Here is a 21443-nt window from a genome sequence, read left to right as displayed (position 1 = left end):
ACCAGCCAATCAGCTGTGTTTGAAAAAGACAGTTGGGAGCTGATTGGCTGGTGCTTTATCTCCTTTTACCTTTTCTCCGCTTTATCTCCAGTTTATCTCTTCTCCAAGCTTAATAAATCTGCCCCTTACACTCCATCCAAAACATCCAACGGTCCTTTTTGATCTGAGACACGACTGCAAAGTAACCACAACTAGGATTTTGAAGCCCCATAAGTTGGATGTGTTTGGTTTTCAACAAACCCGAAACACTCATCTCTAGTAAAAATGTCCGCCCGCATCCCACTGTCCCTTGTTTCTGGAAGAGCACCTAAATTTGGGGTGTTCAGAATCCGTTGTAATTGGGCTGACTCGCACTTTTCCATCAGACTGCTGGGTTCCTGGAAAGTTCGGCCAGAACTAAACAAATAATGGCTGCTTTGTAATCAAATGAGTATAAATAAGCACACGGAAAGTTCATGGGAAAATCAAGGGGTTATCCCGATGGTAGGATTCTACACCATGGTTGGATTCACCACCCTGGCTATGGCTCCGATTTGGCCTTTTTGTTGTTTTCTTATATTTTTATTACATTTGGCTAGATAGATGAAAAAATGGATGGAGAAAGTGCTAGGCATCGAAGGCCAGTTCACTAAGCGGTAATGTGGTACTTAGCATTCCTCCATGTCCAGTTTCAATTATCTTTACCGATTACGGTTACAGACTTTAATATTACTGATACTGGTGCACAACTGCACAGTGATATCTCTCAACCTTGGGGCCCCTCACAAGGTCGGGGTCCGGTATGGCCTTGATTGGACAATATTATTAACTGGACTCAATTATATATATATAAGTACTGTATGTCTTTATATCAGCGAATTCTGAACGCCGGCGCCCATGCCACAGGGGCAGGTGCAGGGAATAAAATTTGGCCAGCAAGCCAAAAACTTATAATAAAATTGTATTTTATTTTCATTGAATTATTGAGATCAACTAGCTCCTTTTTAATTTAAAAAAATCAATAATGAATGTAAAGGTTTTTAGTAAATCTCATATCATTCATTTACTATTGAAGCCCTTGTCTCCTGAGGGATAAGTACATCTTCCTGAAAGCTTTCACCAACCAGGCTGGTAATTCAGTAGCGAGCTCTCCGCCGGGCATCTCAACAAAACCTCCACATTGGCGTGGATTTATTTGGGGCGGGATTTTTAATAAATACACAATAATATTATAAATACGTACTTGCTATTAATGAAATCCCCTTCTAAGTGTGATAGTTGTATTTTTCTGTTTGAAACAATATTTAAATGTATCGCAGGGGATGAAGGGGCTGATTCTATGTCGGTCGCATCTTTCCCGGTACCATCTGATTTCATCGGAGCTGCACCTTCCTGCACGCGTGCATTGTAGGGTTTTCCATAGTTTTTGCAAATAGTCGCTCAAAACGCACGGCACGAGCGCACAATAGCAAATTTGCACTGAGGGCGAATATTGTTACAATATGCATGCATATTGTTATTATTGTTAACAGTTTCTTATATAGTGCAGCAAATTCCGTTGCACCTTATAATTGGAAACAGGTATAGAACACGGTAGTTCCAGATAGTCAAAAAGGGCCCTGCTCGTAAGATTACACTCTATAGATGCAGTCCAACGCCACCGCAACGAGGCAACAACGTCCTGCCCTGGTGATGTCATTAGCCGCCCGTGAGTCGCTGCAGGCCGAAAACACTGCAATGTCACGTGGTCACGGGCACAGTTATTGTAACGTAATTCAGCGTAATGTTTTTTGCCGGATTTACGGCGTTTTAGGTGATTTGTACAGTAAGATAAGTGGAGACCTATTTAGTGAGGGTTTTAAGACAGATTTATTTTATTCCCAGCTGTGCTGTCGCTGGGAGCCCCACAGCCAGTGAAGTTTATAGAGATGTAAGTGGGAGCTGGGGGTGTATGTGTTCGCCTTAATACCGGCGCGAGTCCTCTATGTGAACCGCAGTTATTTTATTTGAACAGCTTATCTCCCACTAATCTCTGGAGTATTTATCTATCCAGATGCCTTGTTCTCTGTATGCGGCGTTGTCGCCTTCCCTCCGCTGACAGTGCCTGTGGGCTCATCATAAAGTCACACTCTCCGCTGCCCGCGCCTCCTGCAAATTGCCGTGACCGCACTTTGTGCCCCTTCTATCCCGATTTTACTGCATTTGAAATATGACTTTTTTGCCGGATCGGGTGAAATATGGCCACATCTAGAGGACGCCACAAATACCCGCATCAATCGCCCAGCGAATATGTAACTTTCCAAAGCCGTTCGGTTCTGGGGATTGCACATGCCCAGAAATGCACATTCTCAAACCCCGACCATCGGGGCTGGTGCCGAATTCGGATCGATGCGAGTGATCCTGAATCGTTCCCAAGGTGTATAAACAGCGGGCATAGTAGGGTCATCTTAGTGTATGGGCTTAATGGGCAGCTGCCAAAAGGCCCCCCAATTCTGGGGGCGTTTGAGCAGGGGCAGATTGGGCAGTGAGCATCTGCCTCCTGAGCTTCTTGGGAGGCAGTCGAGAATATCAGATCGGCCAGTCAGCATTCTCTTCCACCAATCAGAGTGCAGCATTCTCTTCCTGCTTCCCAGCCAGCACCCAGGCAGTGAATGGCTGTCAGCATTCTGATTGGTGGATGGCTGGAACAATCCCCCAATCATTGTGCAGCATTCTCTTCCTGATTCCCAGCCTGCACCCAGGGCGGGATGTTATAACATCCGCGGCCCCCCTTCGCCGGACATCGCATTTTTAATAACGGCATATGCTATAACATATGCCGTTATTCATGCAAGGGACAGCTCTTGCGGTAAGAGCTGTCCCTTGCGATGCGGTGCCGGCACTGGACTTCCGGGTCTGTGACCCGGGAGTCCATCTACGCCAGCAGGTGACGTCCCGCATGTTGGCCTCGGATTGGTCGCAGCTCTCAGACGCGGGTGGATTGAAATCAGCTGTGCCCGTCTCCCAGCGATCAGAGGCAGCGGGATCTCCCCTGCCGTGCACTACATCCCCACGGACCTGCGCTCTCACCTCCCGCACACCTGAGCCGCATCTGCCACCCCCGCCCTCATCACCGCAGCTGGCGGCAATCACCCAGTCTCCCAGCCCCATTTAAATACCGGGAGTGCGGGGGAGGGTGTATCTGTGCTCGGTGCTTGTTTGTGGTGGTCGATTTAACCGGTAAGGTATCACGCTTGTTTGAGGCTTTAGAACGGTGATCGCAGGGGGCTGGTGTACTGGTGGGGTGACCCTGAGCTTCCCTATGGCGGATTATATGTAGGGTACGTGCGGTTCCCCGTGCTGCATGGCGCCGGCCGCAGGGCACGCTGGGAGGGATCCGTGACGGATCCCTCAAACAGCGCTGCGGTAAGAAGCCCATAGGCTTCTGCAGGGATTCGCCAGCTTTAGCTGGCGATTCCCTCCGCAGCGCTGACACTGCGGAGGCGCCATATAGCATATAGAAATGCGGTAGAAACCCCGAAAACGGGGTTTTTACCGCATTTCTGCTATATAGCATCCCGCTTCCAGGCAGCTAATGGCTTTCAGCATTCTGATTGGTGTGTGGCTGGAGCTATCCACCAATCATTGTGCAGCATTCTCTTCCTGATTCCCAGCCTGCACCCAGGCAGCGATTGTCTGTCAGCATTCTGATTGGTGGATGGCTGAAGCTATCCACCAATCATTGTGCAGCATTCTCTTCCTGCTTCTCAGCCGACACCCAGGCAGCGAATGGCTGTCAGCATTCTGATTGGTGGATGACTAGTACTATCCGCCAATCAGTGTGCAGCATTCTCTTCCTGCTTCCCAGCCTGCACCCAGGCAGCGATTGGCTGTCAGCATTCTGATTGGTGGATGGCTGGAACTATACACCAATCAATGGCCCTTATTCTGATTGACGCGGACTTTACCGCGTACTTACGGATCGCGTCTTTACGGCGTCTGCGCATGCGTGGCGAACGCTACGCGCATGTGCCACGCCTTGACTCGGTACCAGTTCGGGCAAATCCCGTCCAAAACTGTTCACCGCTATCAGTCGGGAAATAGGGGCGTATTATGGGCGTCATGCGGAATGACACATGGGCGTAGTTTCAAAGTGGGCAAAACGGGGCGGAAACATGGGCGGACACGGGGGAGTACACTTATGTTGGGGGGCGTACATTCGGAAACCACTCCGAATGCACGCGATCAAAAAGGGCAGAAATGTGCGGTGTCCACAAGTGTACTATTGCTTTGCGGACACCACTCGTTCATGCGGTAGGCGAACGTACGCCTAATGACTACAACCATTAACACCTGAACCCAATAGAATCGACTCCTTTACTCATTACTCACTAATAGGCCGCTTGTCAGTGCTTTAATTGAAACCATTGCTGCTTCAAGGAAACCTTACTAGTCCCCCACATATGCTGTACTTGTCAGACACTTTCAAACTGCTAACAATGGACATGACAGAATATTAATACTAGCAATACACATGTGTTACTTCATAGTGGGTTGTTTGGCGTAAATACTCCGCTTACGTGCGGTAGCACCGCTTGGCTCCCGTTCGGATGCGGTATTCCCGAGCATACTCTGTAATACTCTGTAATACCGTGCCGAATCGGAGTGTTTCTCCCGCACACGCATGCTTTGTATGTCGTCCGTAAACACGCCCTGTTCTTAAAGAGTGAGTCCGTCCGAATGCGGAGGACACGTGGGCGTTTCTACGGACGATGGCCGCACGCGGCAAAACACCGTGGCGTGCGGACCGCTCCGTAAGAATGCGGGAATATCCGCACCGATCAGAATAAGGGCCATTGTGCAGCATTCTCTTCCTGCTTCCCAGCCTGCACCCAGGCAGCGATTGGCTGTCAGCATTCTGATTAGTGTGTGGCTGGAGCTATCCACCAATCAGAGTGCAGCACCCTCTCCTTGTATGTAAGCGAGTGCGGAGATGGTGCAGGACTGCAGGAGAGGTGTGTTATGATTTAAACAATAACCCTGTTAATGGGTGTGTAGGGGCCCCAGAGCCTTGAGGCATAGGGCCTGATTCAGTATGGGTCATAGATGATAAACCTTCCATCTCTCCGAGTTCCCAGCGCAGAACCCGCGCAGGGAGAAGTCACAGCGCTTCCCTGTACCCATATTAGAATTGCATCGTACGTTGCTTGTTCCACATTCAATCCAATTGCTTGTGTCACAGAAGTAAATTACCGGCAGATATTTCTTTAACCCTCTCTGTGTAGTAATAATGAATGATGGGCTCCCGCTGGCTTTGGAGGAGGGGGGAGTCATTATTTTCTGCTTTCATTGTAGCGTGGCGTTAATGTTTCATCTGTTTACTCAGTGATTATGGGAGGTGAGGCGCGCTAATTGGAAATATTTTTCTCATTAGTGGTAGATTCCTGGTTCCAGTGTCTGTGCGATACCGTGTGCAGCGGGGTGTCTGCCACCACGGCTAATTACGCTGCGTCGGAATAAATGTTTACCATTATCATCCCTCTAATCCTCGCCCGTATTCCGTTATCCTTACTTATATACTGTATACCAGACAGCAAGCGGTTGTCGGGCGTGGATTAGCGCACAGATAATGTCTAGACCGACCGCCATTACGTCGACAGCAAGAGGTCGGCTGTGCACAAGTTGAACCTTGACAAAAGGTCAACACAAGGAAAAGATCGGCATGGAAAAAGTCGACTTGTGGAAAAGTATGAAAAAGTTCAAATAAGGAATTTTAAAAAAAAGGTACTCAGGGACCATTTAACATTGGATCCAATGTAAAAATCGGGTCCATCGCATGTGATTTGGTCGCATGCGATGCGATCGAACCGATGAAAAAATCGTGCGCCCAGATATTACACAAGTACCCCAAAAAAATCACAAATATCTATTGTCGACCTTTTCACGCGTTGACCTTTTCAATTTATTTATTTATTAACAGTTTCTTATATAGCGCAGCATATTCCGTTGCGCTTTACAAAGGGGACAGTAATACAACAAAACAGGGTATTTACAGACAGTCAAAATGTAGGAGGGCCCTGCTCGCAGGCTTACAATCTATAGAGAAATAGGCATTGATACATAAGGATAGATACTGTATTCTTTATTGCATCGATTCCACCAGAATGCAAGGTTCTATGACTGGTTCTGGAATTTGATAAGCTTGCCTGAAGAGATGAGTTTTTAGGGAACGCTTATAGGTTTGGAGACTGGAGGAGAGTCAATGTCGACCTTTTGCTTGTGCCGAACGTTTGTCAATGTCAACATTGCACCTTGTTGACTGTTTGCTAATGTTGACTGTGCATATCAAACTTTTACCATTGTCGACTTTGTGCATATCGACCCATGTTGACATTGTCAGTCACCCTTATGGGGTTTTATACCCGGTGTTTTTGCCCCGCCGGGCGGTTCCACCGGCAGTGTCTGATGTTGACGATGTTTGGAAATCGCAGCTTGACCGATTCCTGCCTGTTACCTTTCCACATACGCATGCACAGTGCATCGATAATCGGCCACTGTGCGAATTCGCAGTCGTGCAAACAGAGCTGAATCAGGCCCCGTCTCACGTCACATCCGATAGAAGGTTTCATACTGAATATCAGAAAGCCGCGCTCTAATTTTAGCCGCAACAGGCCCACGCCGCCCTCCTAGGTTACCCCAATGTGGGCCCACATGGCGACAGCGCTCTGATCGCAACATTGTATCCTGATGGTGGAGTAAATAAACTCTGTAACACTGAAGAAACTTTATTCCTGCGCTTGCTGTGCGTACATAACAGTATGTAATACAGGGAGATTCAAAAGTCGCAGTAGACCTTATTGTTTCAAAACCTGTGTAATAATGGGAACACTAAATACTCTAGTAAGGTCCCCCCCCCATCCACCATTGTCACTAGTGCTTGGTACATCCTGTCCCAGGACAGTGTCGGGGAAAGAGAAAGAAAAAGAGAAAAGAATGAGAGGTGGTGAGAGGGGGGGGGGGGGGGGGGGGGGGGCTCCACGGAAAGAGAGGTGTGAGACATACGATGTCAGGGAGAAAGAGGGGATCAAGAGAGTGAGTGTCATGGGGAGAAAGGAGGAGAGACGGGAAGAGAGAGAATGAGGGGAAGAGAGAGAATGAGGGGAAGAGAGAGAATGAGAGGAAGAGAGAGAATGAGGGGAAGAGAGGGAATGAGGGAAAGCGAGGGAATGAGGGGAAGAGAGGGGAAGAGAGAGAATGAGGGGAAGAGAGAGAATGAGGGGAAGAGAGAGAATGAGGGGAAGAGAGAGAATGAGGGGAAGAGAGGGAATGAGGGGAAGAGAGAGAATGAGGGGAAGAGAGAGAATGAGGGGACGAGAGAGAATGAGGGGACGAGACTGAATGAGGGGAAGAGAGGGAATGAGGGGAAGTGAGAGAATGAGGGGAAGAGAGGGAATGAGGGGAAGAGAGGGAATGAGGGGAAGTGAGAGAATGAGGGGAAGAGAGGGAATGAGGGGAAGAGAGGGAATGAGGGGAAGAGAGAGAATGAGGGGAAGAGAGAGAATGAGGGGAAGAGAGGGAATGAGGGGAAGAGAGGGGAAGAGAGGGAACGAGGCCCAGATGTACTAAGCTTGAAAAGTGATAAAATGGAGAGTGATAACGCACCAGCCAATTCTATCACAGCCGGTGACATGGCAGTTAGCAGCTGATTGGCTGGTGGTTTATCACTCTCCATTTTATCAATTTTAGTACATATGACCCTGATAGAGAGAAAGAGGGTGTCGGGGGGGGGGGGGGGGGCAGATGGTTTAAGCTTAAAAAGTGATAACGTGGGGAGTGATAAACAACCAGCCAGTCTGGTCCTCCTGTCATTTTTAAACCCAGTCTGTAATGTGGCAGTTAGGAGCTGTTTCGCTGGCTGTTTATCTCTCCTTACTTTATCACTATTTGAAGCTTGATCCGTCTGGCCCCGGGAGAGATAGCAGGTAATGGGCGGCCGGTCTGTGCGCTGGCTCCTTCTCCTCTAGGCTGCTAGCCGCTGTGGCGAGTGCATGGAGCCAGCAAGGAGTTTATTTACTATGAAGAGGGGATGTTGCTATGGCCAACCAATCAGATTGTACTTATTTACTTAGCACCTTCTAGATCATCTGATTGGTTGCTATGGGTAGGGTGACTAACTCATCCCTTTAATCCTGGACACATATTAATTACACAGGTTCTGTGGCTGGCTTTCACCTGGCTTTAAACTGCCACAGAACCGGTGTTCCAGCGGCTTTGGGAAGGGGAGGGGGGGGGGGGGGGGGTGTCTGCGAGAGACTTGTCAACCTTCCTGGGGGGCTGAGATGGGAACCTGATTTTCGGGAGCCTCCAGGCTGTTCCGGGATGGCAGACAACAAGCTATATGTATCCCACGGGGACATCTATCCAGGGTTACCTACTTTACTTGTCTCCTCTCTGGGAGAAGCCGGGAGCGGAGCCTCTGTACAACGTTTCCGGGGGCAGGGCTGCAGCGTAATGTCGCCAGGCCCGCCCCCAGCCCAGAAAATGCTGACATTAGCGGCACTTCGGGAAGGGCTAAAATGACGCAATTTGCAGCCGAAAGGTGGGGGGGGGGGACCTCACAGATAATAGCTACAGTAATACAGAATATTTCCCACAAGGTTGTCGGACTCAGGACACGGGTCATGTTTGTAAGTTATCTAGTATTTCAAAGGGGAAAGGGGGGTTGGAAATTCTGCACAGGTTGGTGCTATGGCACCCGTTGAGGCCCCCAATGAGACAATATCCACAATTACATGTACATTCTCTATGGGGGTGCAGCCAGAGACAATAGATTTACAAGTGAAAAAAGAAAGGGAAAGAAAATTTCAAATATTTTGTAATGTTATTTTAAAAATTAACTTTTAATTTGTCTGCTTTAAAACTGCTTATTTTGTGAAATATTAGTGCAGTAAACAAAAATTTAAATTGACACCGTTTTTAATAAATTTTTGTTTACTGCACTAATGTATCACGAAATAAGCCGTTTTAAAGCAGACAAAGTAAAAGTTAATTTTTAAAATAACATTACAAAATATTTTAATTTTTCTTTTTTACTTCTGTGCACCAAAAAAAGAAGACAATCTTTCCCTTTCTTTTATCACTTGTAAGTAATCTATCAAGCAACTGGGCAAAACAATGCTGAGCTGCTGGGGCAGATGTAACATGTGCAGAGAGAGTAATGTCCCTATTACACCGCCTCAAAACCCCAGGTCTTCGGTGGGTCAGACCCAGGTCAGCGGCGGTGTAAATGGGACATACCGTGACCCTTTACACGGGACTTCTACCCAGGTCCTGACCTGGGTAGAACACGGCTAGGACCTGGGTAGAGGGTGGTATAAATGGGTAGGCCGGGTCATCCGACCCGGCTCCCATTTACATCAATGGGGACATGCAACGTGCGGACCGGGGTTGGGGGGGCACAGACAGGCTGCGCTGCTGTCTGCTATAGTCTGCAGACAGCAGCGGAGGAGGTGAATGGATGCCTGTGTGCGGCATCCATTCACCTCCCGGGTGACGGCTTACCTTGGTGCTGGGCTGCCCCCAGCACGGCGATCAGAGGTCCCGACGGGGATCACCGCGGTCCCAGCGCTTGGAGATGATGTCATCTCCAAGCGCCGCCTCCGTCTACACTGCAGTGTAAATAGTGTAAATCCCGGATGGTGTAAATCCCGGATCCGACCCGGCTTTGATCCTTCATCCAAATGGCGGGTCGGATCCGGGATTTTTGTTGTAAAAGGGGTATTAGATGTGTGTGTGTGGGGGGGGGGGCAGTGGTCCATTAGGAGATGCCGTCTAACCCAGTTCGTATCAATTGGATTATTATGAGACGTTGATGTCACACAGGCCACGCAACCGGCAGTATTGGGGCAATTGCCTATTACTGGCAGCCATATTGCAGTGGGTGTGGCCAACATAAGGGGTCTGTTGTGGGAGGAGCCAAGTAAAGTCAAATACACCTCTCTTCGCTCTCTCAGCCAGTGTCAAAGCCTTTGCTTTATGGAATTTTAAAATATCCGTTTGATTCCAACAACGACCTTGTTTCCGACAGATCCGGTTTGATCGTAGCATTTCCCAACATGTAAAGTATTGTCAGGATGCCTCACCACAGACAAATAATAAGAGGTAGCCTGCAGGATTGCTGTAAGGCATAGTGTCCCACAGCAAAGATCAATGGGAACTTCTGAGTGTATACAGATTCCAGGGCTAGAATGAGGCTTTGTACAGAATATTGTAGTTGCTGGTTAAGTTCAGGGTAGTTGTAGGGTTAGGAATGGTTTCAGATTTGGGGTGTTGGTTCTTTGGGCCTGATTCACTACCGCTCGCTAAGCAGCGGCTGTTTGCTGATAGCAAGCGGCTTTATGCCACCCCACTGAACAACTGCCCCCCTGAGGGGGAGAGAATGATAAAAGTCAGTCTAAACGGACTATCTCCCAAAGACGGGGAGGGGGCTGACGTCATGTGACATCAACCGCACCCCCCCAACAGGCATCGGCACACAAACTGCTGGTCGCTCCCCTGGTCCGCCTCCGGCCCTCCCTCTCCGCAGCAAATGGTTCGGCGAAGTGTAAATCATGACAACAGTTGGCTGCTGGGATTGCACATGTGCGGACCCCAAACATCGGGGCGAATTCGATCCTGAATCAGCCCCTATGGGTTATTATGTCTAATTACAGGACGTATGCGGTTATTAGGTCAACATGCATTAGGTCGACACAAGCAAAATGCCGACGTGGGAAAGGTTAACGTGAGTTTTTCATGATTTAAAAGAAAACGTTACCATCCCAACAGCATAATAACCGCAGCGCGGCACCGGCTCCGACACATGGCGAGCGCAGGCGTACAAGAATACAGTGTTCATGTCGTCCTATCTCAACAGTGAAAATATGAAAAATCAACGTCGACCTTTTCCCATGTCGACCTTTTCTTTGCTGACATTTTGCCCATGTTGACCTAATGCTTGTCCACTTTTTTCACACATCGAACTTTTGCCTGTCGAACCAGACGCTGTCGGCCAAACGATCTACACACTTACAGGAGGAGGCTCCTCTCTGAGACAAGGGGGCCGGATGGAGCTGCCCAAGTGCTGCGATTAGACAGCGTGGCCCGGGCATCTGCTTTGCCCACTTATGGAATTCGCACAGAGACCCCGACTACACCAATGTGTTTCCTGTTAACTTTATTCCTCAGGAAATGTGTCTGATTCACAAAAGGACGCACAAGCAAAGATTGCTGATTAAAATTATATGCGCCACGTAGCAGAATGAATACTGCATTTACATCCTGATTTAGACTTGATCACATAGCTGCATATTGTGCAGGCCTAGCGATTATCTATAGTCTGTGCATGCTTATGGCTGTTAGTACACGTGTGTGTGTGTGTGTGAGGCCTTCCTGCAATGAAATCCTGCTACTTTTATTAATCGCTGGCCATTCGCAAGGTGCTTGACAGAAAACTGGTGCGTTTGGGGGACATACCCGGACATTTTCTGGGAGTGTCAGGGAAAACGGAGGCGTGTCCAAGCGTTGTGTGATGTCAGCTCCGCCCCCGATCAGCCTGATTCTATCACAGCCGCTGAGTAAGTCCTGGGCTACACACAGACTGCACACACTGGGGAATCATTATATGGTGAGGGGCGTGGCCAGGTGTGTGAGGGGAAGTCATGTGACATCAGCTCCGCCCCCGATCAGCCTGATTCTATCACAGACGCTGAGTAAGTCCTGGGCTACGCGCAGACTGCACACACTGGGGAATCATTATATGGTGAGGGGCGTGCCCAGGTGTGTGAGGGGAAGTCATGTGACCTCAGCTACGCCCCCGATCAGCCTGATTCTATCACAGCCACTGAGTAAGTCCTGGGCTACACACAGACTGCACACACTGGGGAATCATTATATGGTGAGTGGCTTGCGAACAGATTCGCAGGTGATTCCCCGAACCAGCTACTTTTCGCAAGCCGTGCTAAGCAATTTGCAGGTTTGCACGGGGCGGAATTCCACTCTGGCGGTGCGGTGTACACCTAATTGCAGGGCTACGATTATTAGCAGCCGTGCGATTGGGTATGAATCAGGCCCTTACGCCAGAAGAGCATTTCTATAGTTGAATACAATATATTATATATAAAGGATAAACCATCGGCCATGTAAGATAGGTACAGTACAGTACAGTACATGGCTTTACCGTACAGCGATGTAATCGCCAGTACATGATATGTCACAGGGGCCATTACGATTTACGTTTAAGGGCTCATTTATCAATGAGTGATAAAACGTTGTGAGTGAGTTGAAAATTGACAGTTGGGATCTATTTGTCTGGAGTCCTGCAACGAGTCTGCTTATTCGCTACGAGCGTTGTCACTCATTAATAACTGGGCCCCTTAGTTTATTTATAGCAGCATTGTGGCATGTGGGGTGCATAGACTGGAGGCGTATAGTCCCATGGGGTGTAGTTGTGTCTGGTACCCCAGGAGTTGAGGCGACGTGGACATCTGTCCTATACAGTGGACGGCTAAACCCCAGGCTGCCAGCAACGTTCAATAATCTTTTCTTCTCTTTTCTTATTTTCCTTTTTTCTTCTTTTCAGCAGAAGAATGTTACCGCTGTGATAGTTGTAGTAATACAGTGCAGGGAACAATTAGGCGATGAATGCTAATAATGCCCCATTCTGTATGTAATACTACTACATGTCCTGGGCTGAGGTATAAAGAGGAGGGGGAGTGGGGTGGGGGGGGGGTGTTACAGCCTTACACAGCTGTGATGTTAAAGTACCCCGCGGGCTTCATAGTCACAATGATTTATTTCCTCTTCTTTTACATACACAGGCAAATTGTGACCTAATTTTTAAATTGCATGTCAGTAAATTTACTGTACCCATCCCAGTATTCCCATCCCCCCCCCAAACTTGTGTGTGAGATCCTCTCTCTCCTTTTCTCTCTCCCTCTCTCTCTCTCGCTCTCCCTGCTCCGACTGTCAATTGCAGCTCCCCCCTTCCCTCCATCCCTGCTCCAGCCGCCCTCCCTACACATGCAGCGGCGTCCAGACAACACCATTCAGCCCGACCTGATCGATTTGCATGCGTCCATTTCCCCACCCCACCCCCCATGAGATCTGGAGACCCTTTTTCGCAGCTAGCATCTTTCCCCATCACATCCCATTCATTCCCCCCCCCGCTACCTCCTAGACCCTTTCACTTCACTGTAATCCCCGGCTCCCCTCCTCTCTCCAGTATCCCCACCGTGTGTGTGTTTTATAGACTTCAACGTGAGCCAGCCCCCCAATAGCATCTATAACAATCTGGTATGTCCTGCTGTATTTACACTATAATATCTGTGTGTGTGTTTTCCCTTCTTCTGTATCCTCCATAGATCTATATATAGCCACGGCAGATTATGTTGATAAGGTCGCTCAAAGCTGATTCCTCCCCCATCCCCTGTATTTATCATTCCCGTTTTTTTTCCTCTTCTCTCTTCTCTTTCCCCCTTATAGATCCTCTAATCTCGGTGCCTGGTCTTTTAAAGGCTGTCGTACAGTCCCAGTGGATTCCTTCCGTACGAAATGCTCCTGTGATCGTTTATCCAGCTTCGCCATTTTATCCCAGCTCAGTACAGACATGGTAAGTGCCTCTACCTCCCCCCCCCCCCCGTCTCCGTAGCTTTCATTTCCAGCCGGATCCATCTCCCCCCCCCCCCCCCTCATGTAACCTTGCAGTGGGGTCAGAGCCTGTAGAATCGGTGTGAAGCTGCAGCCCCCCCGCACTGCGAGAGGCTGCCGTGGCTGTGAAGGCGTTAACAGCCCCCCCTGTCCTCAGAGTGACGGTGAGGAACACTGTGCCCATGTTGGCGATACAGTGTGCCTTTTAAACCCACGTCCATCCTGCCCCTGGCCCCCTGGGCCACAGAGAGGTGGTGCAGCCGTCAGAATATTGGGGCCAGGGAGCTGCAGGGTTAGCAATTTGCGCAGCGGCCGTAGGTGAAAGGTTGCGAGGATTTATCTGGGTTCTTGTGTCCTCAGTAAAAAGAAAACAAAGGAAAAAACATTCTTCAAATGAAAATGTAAAAATAGAAAAAAGATAAATGACTAAACAACTAGTGTGACCCCCCCCCCCCCCCCATCCTCTTATCCCCCCTCCTTCCATCTTCAAAGAGTGTCTTAGTTTGGAAACAACATTGATTTGCTGCTGCCACAGCGTTGGCCTATGAAGTGTTATTTTGTATTTGTTTATTTATTTATTTATTTTTGGCATCTACTGTGTTTGTCATCAAATATATATTTCACGATGATGTTTCTGTTCTCTCTAAAAAATTTCATTGTGCCACAGTGGTTATATTGTAGTCATTGCTACATTGTGCCACAGTGGTTATATTGTAGTCATTGCTACATTGTGCCACAGTGGTAGTGTAGTCATTGGTACATTGTGCCACAGTGGTTATATTGTAGTCATTGCTACATTGTGCCACAGTGGATATATTGTAGTCATTGCTACATTGTGCCACAGTGGTTATATTGTACTCATTGGTACATTGTGCCACAGTGGTTATATTGTAGTCATTGCTATATTGTGCCACAGTGGTTATATTGTAGTCATTGCTACATTGTGGCACAGTGGTTATATTGTAGTCATTGCTACATTGTGCCACAGTGGTTATATTGTAGTCATTGCTACATTGTGCCACAGTGGTTATATTGTCGTCATTGGTACATTGTGCCACAGTGGTTATATTGTAGTCATTGCTACATTGTGCCACAGTGGTTATATTGTAGTCATTGATACATTGTGGCACAGTGTTTATATTGTAGTTATTGCTACATTGTGCCACAGTGGTTATATTGTAGTCATTGCTACATTGTGATACAGTGGTTATATTGTAGTCATTGCTACATTGTGCCACAGTGGTTTTATTGTAGTCATTGCTACATTGTGCCACAGTGGTTATATTGTAGTCATTGCTACATTGTGCCACAGTGGTTATATTGTCGTCATTGGTACATTGTGACACAGTGGTTATATTGTAGTCATTGCTACATTGTGTCACAGTGGTTATATTGTAGTCATTGCTACATTGTGACACAGTGGTTATATTGTAGTCATTGCTACATTGTGCCACAGTGTTTATATTGTAGTCATTGCTACATTGTGCCACCGTGGTTATATTGTAGTCATTGCTACATTGTGCCACAGTGGTTATATTGTCGTCATTGCTACATTGTGCCACAGTGGTTATATTGTAGTCATTGCTACATTGTGACACAGTGGTTATATTGTTGTCATTGCTACATTTTGCCACAGTGGTTATATTGTAGTCATTGATACATTGTGCCACAGTGGTTATATTGTAGTCATTGCTACATTTTGCCACAGTGGTAATATTGTAATCATTGCTACATTGTGCCACAGTGGTTATATTGTAGTCATTACTACATTGTGACACAGTGGTTATATTGTAGTCATTGCTACATTGTGCCACGGTGGTTATATTGTAGTCATTGCAACATTATGTCACAGTGGTTATATTGTAGTCATTGCTACATTGTGCCACAGTGGTTATATTGTAGTCATTGATACATTGTGCCACAGTGGTTATATTGTAGTCATTGCTACATTGTGCCACAGTGGTTATATTGTAGTTATTGCTACATTGTGACACAGTGGTTATATTGTAGTCATTGCTACATTGTGCCACAGTGGGTATATTGTAGTCATTGCTACATTTTGGCACAGTGGTTATATTGTAGTTATTGCTACATTGTGCCACAGTGGTTATATTGTAGTTATTGCTACATTGTGCCACAGTGGTTATATTGTAGTCATTGCTACATTGTGGCACAGTGGTTATATTGTAGTCATTGCTACATTTTGCCACAGTGGTTATATTGTAGTCATTGCTACATTGTGCCACAGTGGTTATATTGTAGTCATTGCTACATTGTGCCACATTGGTTATATTGTAGTCATTGGTACATTGTGCCACAGTTGTTATATTGTAGTCATTGCTACATTGTGCCACAGTGGTTATATTGTAGTCATTGCTACATTGTACCATGGTGGTTATATTGTAGTCATTGCTACATTGTGCCACAGTGGTTATATTGTAGTCATTGCTACATTGTGCCACAGTGGTTATATTGTAGTCATTGCTACATTGTGCCACGGTGGTTATATTGTAGTCATTGCTACATTGTGCCACGGTGGTTATATTGTAGTCATTGATACATTGTGCCACAGTGGTTATATTGTAGTTATTGATACATTGTGCCACAGTGGTTATATTGTAGTCATTGCTACATTGTGTCACAGTGGTTATATTGTAGTCATTGCTACATTGTGTCACAGTGGTTATATTGTAGTCATTGCTACATTGTGTCACAGTGGTTATATTGTAGTCATTGGTACATTGTGACACAGTGGTTATATTGTAGTCATTGGTACATTGTGACACAGTGGTTATATTGTAGTCATTGCTACATTGTGCCACAGTGGTTATATTGTATTAGTTATTATATGATGCAGGATATTAGTGGTACCAAAGATACTATGTGCACCCCCACCCCTGTGTAAATCTAGAAAATGAAAATTTTTTGTAGTCCTTATTTTTGCCATGGGGGTGAAAGGGCCCGGGTGGGTGTCCAGACAGGCGGTGGCACGGATAGTGGCTGCGGTCCATCCTGGGATGTGAGCACTGATGATGTTATCATGAATGAATGAAGACACTGCTCTGTTTATGGCGCTGATATCCCTGGGCTGGTGCTGGTGTAAATATTTCATCTGGAGGCCTCTTATCATGCGGAGGCCTGCGCTGGCTGCGTGTGACCCTCTCCTGCTGCCAACCAGGATCCCCGGCTGAAAGAAATATTTTGGTATCGTCTATGCAGCTTATGAAGTGCCTTTCCGGGGTGTGCGATGGAATAGGGAAGGGGGGCTCCGGGCCCCAGTGTTTCCAGCGCCGCTGTGTAACACACCTCTGTCGGCATATTGTGCTTAGTGATTGACACCGTCTCAGTAAATAAACCGCTAACGCACAAACTGTACAAAGTCTTGTAAAATGAAGGTTGGCTATTATTAGACTTACTAATACAGCTGCCCCCCCCCCCCCACGTTGCCATGGAAACAACATCTGCGGTTAAAGATACAGGACACTTGTGTGCATGGATCGGGCCTTAGAAATGAAGTGAATGTTTCATAGGGTATCCGGGTGGCTGAAACACAATGGATATGTCGACCGTCAATAGGTCGACACAATATGGTCGACATGCAAGCAAAATGTCAACATGGCTATGGTCGACGCATGGAAAGGTTTATTGGGAGTTTTTTGGGGGTTTCTTTTTTTTGCATGTCAACCTTTTCTCATGTGTCAACCATGTGTTGACATTTTACTTGTGTCGACCCTTGTTCAGTGTTGACTGTGTTCATATTGACCTATTGGATTTAATCTACGCATTGTTGACTTAATATACTCATTTCATAGGCAGTGTTTGATTTGGTTGGTTTGGTTCCAAAAGGAAATCTGGGAATTATTTACTTACAGTGAGAGAACATTGATGAACACTTGGCATCTGTAATAAGACAACACGTCGGCAGAATGCAGGCATACGACACTACGAGGAGGTAGATCACGTCATGGCGGACATTGCCCTGAAAGGGTTATATATGTTTCTATGTAATGTGCATCATACGCATATTTTGCAATGACCGCAGGCTTGACCCTTAGGGGGAAATTTACTAAGAATACGAATACGAAATTTCGTATTCGTATTCTTAATACGAATGAATAGGACTGCATATGACTGTTTCAGCCGTATGCAAAGTCGTGTTCCGGAGGGGAATATACAAAGTCAGATACGACTGCTTTGTAACCCTCCGATGGTGTAAACATTCGTATATACGGCCGCTAATACAAATTCGTACAGGCAGTCTGCACGGATCTGGCTGCAGAGTGTAAAAAAAAAATAGGGAAATAAATTTAAAAAAAACGGCGTGGTGTCCCCCCCACACCTTTTTACAACCAGCCCCAGGCTCCAGTTCTGGGGCTGGTTCCCAAAATACGGGGGACAAAATGACTAGGGGTCCCCTGTATTTTAAGAACCAGCTCCAGGCCAAACCAGCCAGCAGGGTAATGTCACAGCCGGGGGACACTTATTATATAAGTTCCTGCGGCCAAAACATTAACCCTACCTACCAGTCAGCCTGGCCAGGGGCCCTGGGGGAGTGGGGACCCCCCCAATAAAGGGATACCCCCTCCAGGACTTACCTGACCAGGCTGAAGCCTGCTGCTGTCCGCTGTGCCCCTGGGCGGTGGTCACCGGGCTGATGAACTTGTGTAAATAAAAAGAATAAACTATTGTTTAATACTGTGGAACTATGAGTCCCAGCAAGCCTCCCCCGCAAACTGGGACTTGAGAACCACAAGTCCCAGCATGCGGGGCATTAAACGGCCCGCTGGCACTTGTAGTTCCACAGTATGAAAAATAGTCAAATAAACACACACACTGACACATGAAAAATAAAACTTTAATACATCCAAAGCCCACACATACTTATACTTACCTATCTTGATCAGCCCGGTGGCCACTGGGGACAGGCTGACTGGTCAGTAGGGTTAATGTTTTGGCCGCGGGAACTTATATAATACTTGTACCCCGGCTGTGACATTACCTTGCTGGCTGGTTTTGCCTGGGGCTGGTTCTTAAAATACGGGAGACCCCTAGTCATTTTGTCCCCCGTATTTTGGGAACCAGCCCCGGACCTGGAGCCTGGGGCTGGTTTTAAAAAATCCGGGAACCCCTATTTGCCGGGTTTCCTGATTTTTTTATTACCAGCCCCGGCTCTTTCAGCCTGGTGCTGGTTACGGCTGTGGGGGGGGACACCACGCCGTTTTTATTTATTTAATTTTCTATTTTTTTTAACACTGAAGCCTGCACGGATCTGACTGATCCGTGCAGGCTAAAGCCAAATACGACAGGATAATAAAGTGTATTTTCCTGCTGTATTTGGCCGGCCATTGTTTTGAATGGTGATTTCTGTCGTATTCTATCGATGGTGTATTCATTCGTATTTGTAAATGTAAATACGAATGTCCCACCAATACGAATAGGAAAGTTCTTATTTTTGGCATAGTGAATGCCAAAAATACAAATACGCCAAAAAAAATAATCGTATTTTCATATGAAAATACAATTTTTTTCCCCACAATGAATTTCCCCCTTAATGTTAGTGCCGCTTTATGTCCACTTCCACCGTTAAGTTTTGCAAATATCACCCTTTGCCATGACACCATGCAAAAAACACTCTACACAGGGGTTGATTCAATTATGTGCGATGCAGTGCGCATCCATAGCGCATCCATACAGTACAGTAGCCCCCAATCCACCAATGGTTGTATGCTCATAATTTATAGCTGCATTGTCAATGTATGAGAGATGAAAGTCTTCTCGGTCACACAGAAGAAAATATACTCAGTTAACAATATATTCGGGCACCTGTGATGTGAGGTGATTTCCAATAAGCTGCTGCTATGGAGTAGGGGAGGTCAGTCCCTACTGAATTACAAAATAAAAAGAAACCACAAAATAGCAGCGCTGATGATCCGATAGTAAACAACTTGGGTAAATAATGTTTACTAGGTAAGAATATATATAAAACACCAATATATAATAATTATGAAAAATGATGAAAATAACAAAACATTATTGGTAATAATAAATAAATAAAATAAAGTATGACACAATCTCAGGACCTCAGTAGCATGGAGAATACAGTGTTGGAAGTAGCTGGTAGTCACATGAACAAGAGGTACTGTAAGTGCACTTTACCCAAATTGCTTTGTAACGTCAACCCTATAAAGGAAGGGTGAAATGGCCCACTCCTCACTAGGTGTACGCTTTCCAATTGACCCGCTGGAGGGTTGGTGAAGTGTCTGACCCAATGCGACTGGAACCAAGTGTCCTCTCACAGGGGTGGCTGTAGATGAAGTAGGACACTGGAGGATATCCATGTTGAGGGTCCCACTTTTGAGACAAGGGTGGGTGATAGCATAATTAAGTCCTTTTAAAGTTGGCGGTTAGGAGAATAAGTCAACTCCACAGAGTAGACAATCAGTAGGTCCTGAAGATGAGGCAGTGGAGGTAACCTAACGCATTTCACTATGTGCTGTAGCTTTCTCAAAGGTGAGAGAGGTAAGAGCGCCTTCGAGAAAGCTACAGCAGGTAGTGAAACGCGATAGTTGCCTCCACTGCCTCATCTTCAGAACCTACTGAAATATAAATACCTACTGTAAACGCTTTCTTAGCGATGTCACTGGTTCCTAATGTAATGACTGGTTGCTTTTTTAGTGATGTCCCTTTTCACTAATTAAATGATTGGCTGCTTTCTCCATGATGTCACTGGTTCTTAATTAAATTATGGGCTGCTTTCTACGTGATGTCACTGGTTCCTAATGAAATGATTGGCTGCTCCTTGTTAGTTTCAAGGGAATTATCAGTATGATTTCTCAGGAATATTAGTTCAGCTGAGCTCTGCCTTCCAAACCCTTCGATAGTTAACAATAGCTTCTAGCATTTGGTCCGTTGTGTATTGTTATTAGTTTATTCTGACGATGTGTACGCCAGACCCGCAATTGGTTATGACTAGGTGGCCGGGAATGGAACGGGAGATGTAGGCCCTTGGTCTGCAGACAGGTCCAAAGTACATTAAGGGCGTTGAGGGTTTGTAGTCTCGAAATGTAACTAAAAGGTACCTGTAAAAGTTATAGGCATTCCTGGGAGGCTTGCATCGGATCTGTGTCGGCAGACGTGTCAGCGGGCATGTCGACAGCATGGGCTGCTGTAGAATATATTAGTGCCATATAAATAAAGGCTGAATACAGTTTAGTCTGTGGGTGAACTCTGAGGGATTATTTTAAATAGAGTCTCTAATTAGACCTATAATGTGTGTATATTATAAGTCATGTCTTGCAGTAGGTTTTATTAGATCTCTAGCCTATTAATAGGAATACATAGCGGGAGTGGTTTACGTCTGCCGGAACGTTTCCTAGTTGCTGCGTCTGCTTTCATGTATCCGGGGGATGCTCTCAGTATTATTACTGTTGGGAGTGTTGGGAACAAGCTGATTTGTAATGTTTTATATTTAATCTTTCTTTCTGCTGTTTCCGGCCTGGCTACAGATGTGTCCTCATCAGCACGACCCGGTTCTGCGCTGGTAGCGCCAGCAAATCTATCATACAAAGATGCATCTTAGTCTCATTGCGATGAGACTAGGATGCACCAGGAAACCGATTTGATATGTGACACCTGTGCATCTGTGTGCGGCTGAGTCCTGAATGTGTATACAGAGTTACACCAGGCATTTTCCACACCAAGTTCCATAGTGCTTCACATACAGGGGAAGAGATAAATCGGAGAGAGGTAAAGTACCAGCCAATCATCTCCTTACTGTCATTTTCCAAACACAGCCTTTA

At 46.5% G+C, this 21443-nt stretch overlaps 1 protein-coding gene across 4 annotated transcripts in view; it reads left to right on the top strand.

Moving 5' to 3' along the window:
- The window catches only part of ADGRB1 (adhesion G protein-coupled receptor B1), a 399558-nt gene that overhangs the window by 261542 nt on the left and 116573 nt on the right, over positions 1–21443 (top strand). For all 4 annotated transcript variants that reach the window (XM_083144946.1, XM_083144947.1, XM_083144948.1 and 1 more), the window contains one exon: positions 13480–13606. In XM_083144946.1, the coding sequence (XP_083001072.1) occupies positions 13480–13606 (127 nt within the window). The remainder of the gene's footprint in view (positions 1–13479; positions 13607–21443) is intronic.

The sequence above is a fragment of the Crinia signifera genome, chromosome 5, assembly GCF_055691185.1.
Source record: "Crinia signifera chromosome 5, ASM5569118v1, whole genome shotgun sequence".
Lineage (NCBI taxonomy): Eukaryota > Metazoa > Chordata > Amphibia > Anura > Myobatrachidae > Crinia > Crinia signifera.
Note: the sequence above shows the minus strand (reverse complement) of the source record. Positions and strands in the feature narration are given on the sequence as shown.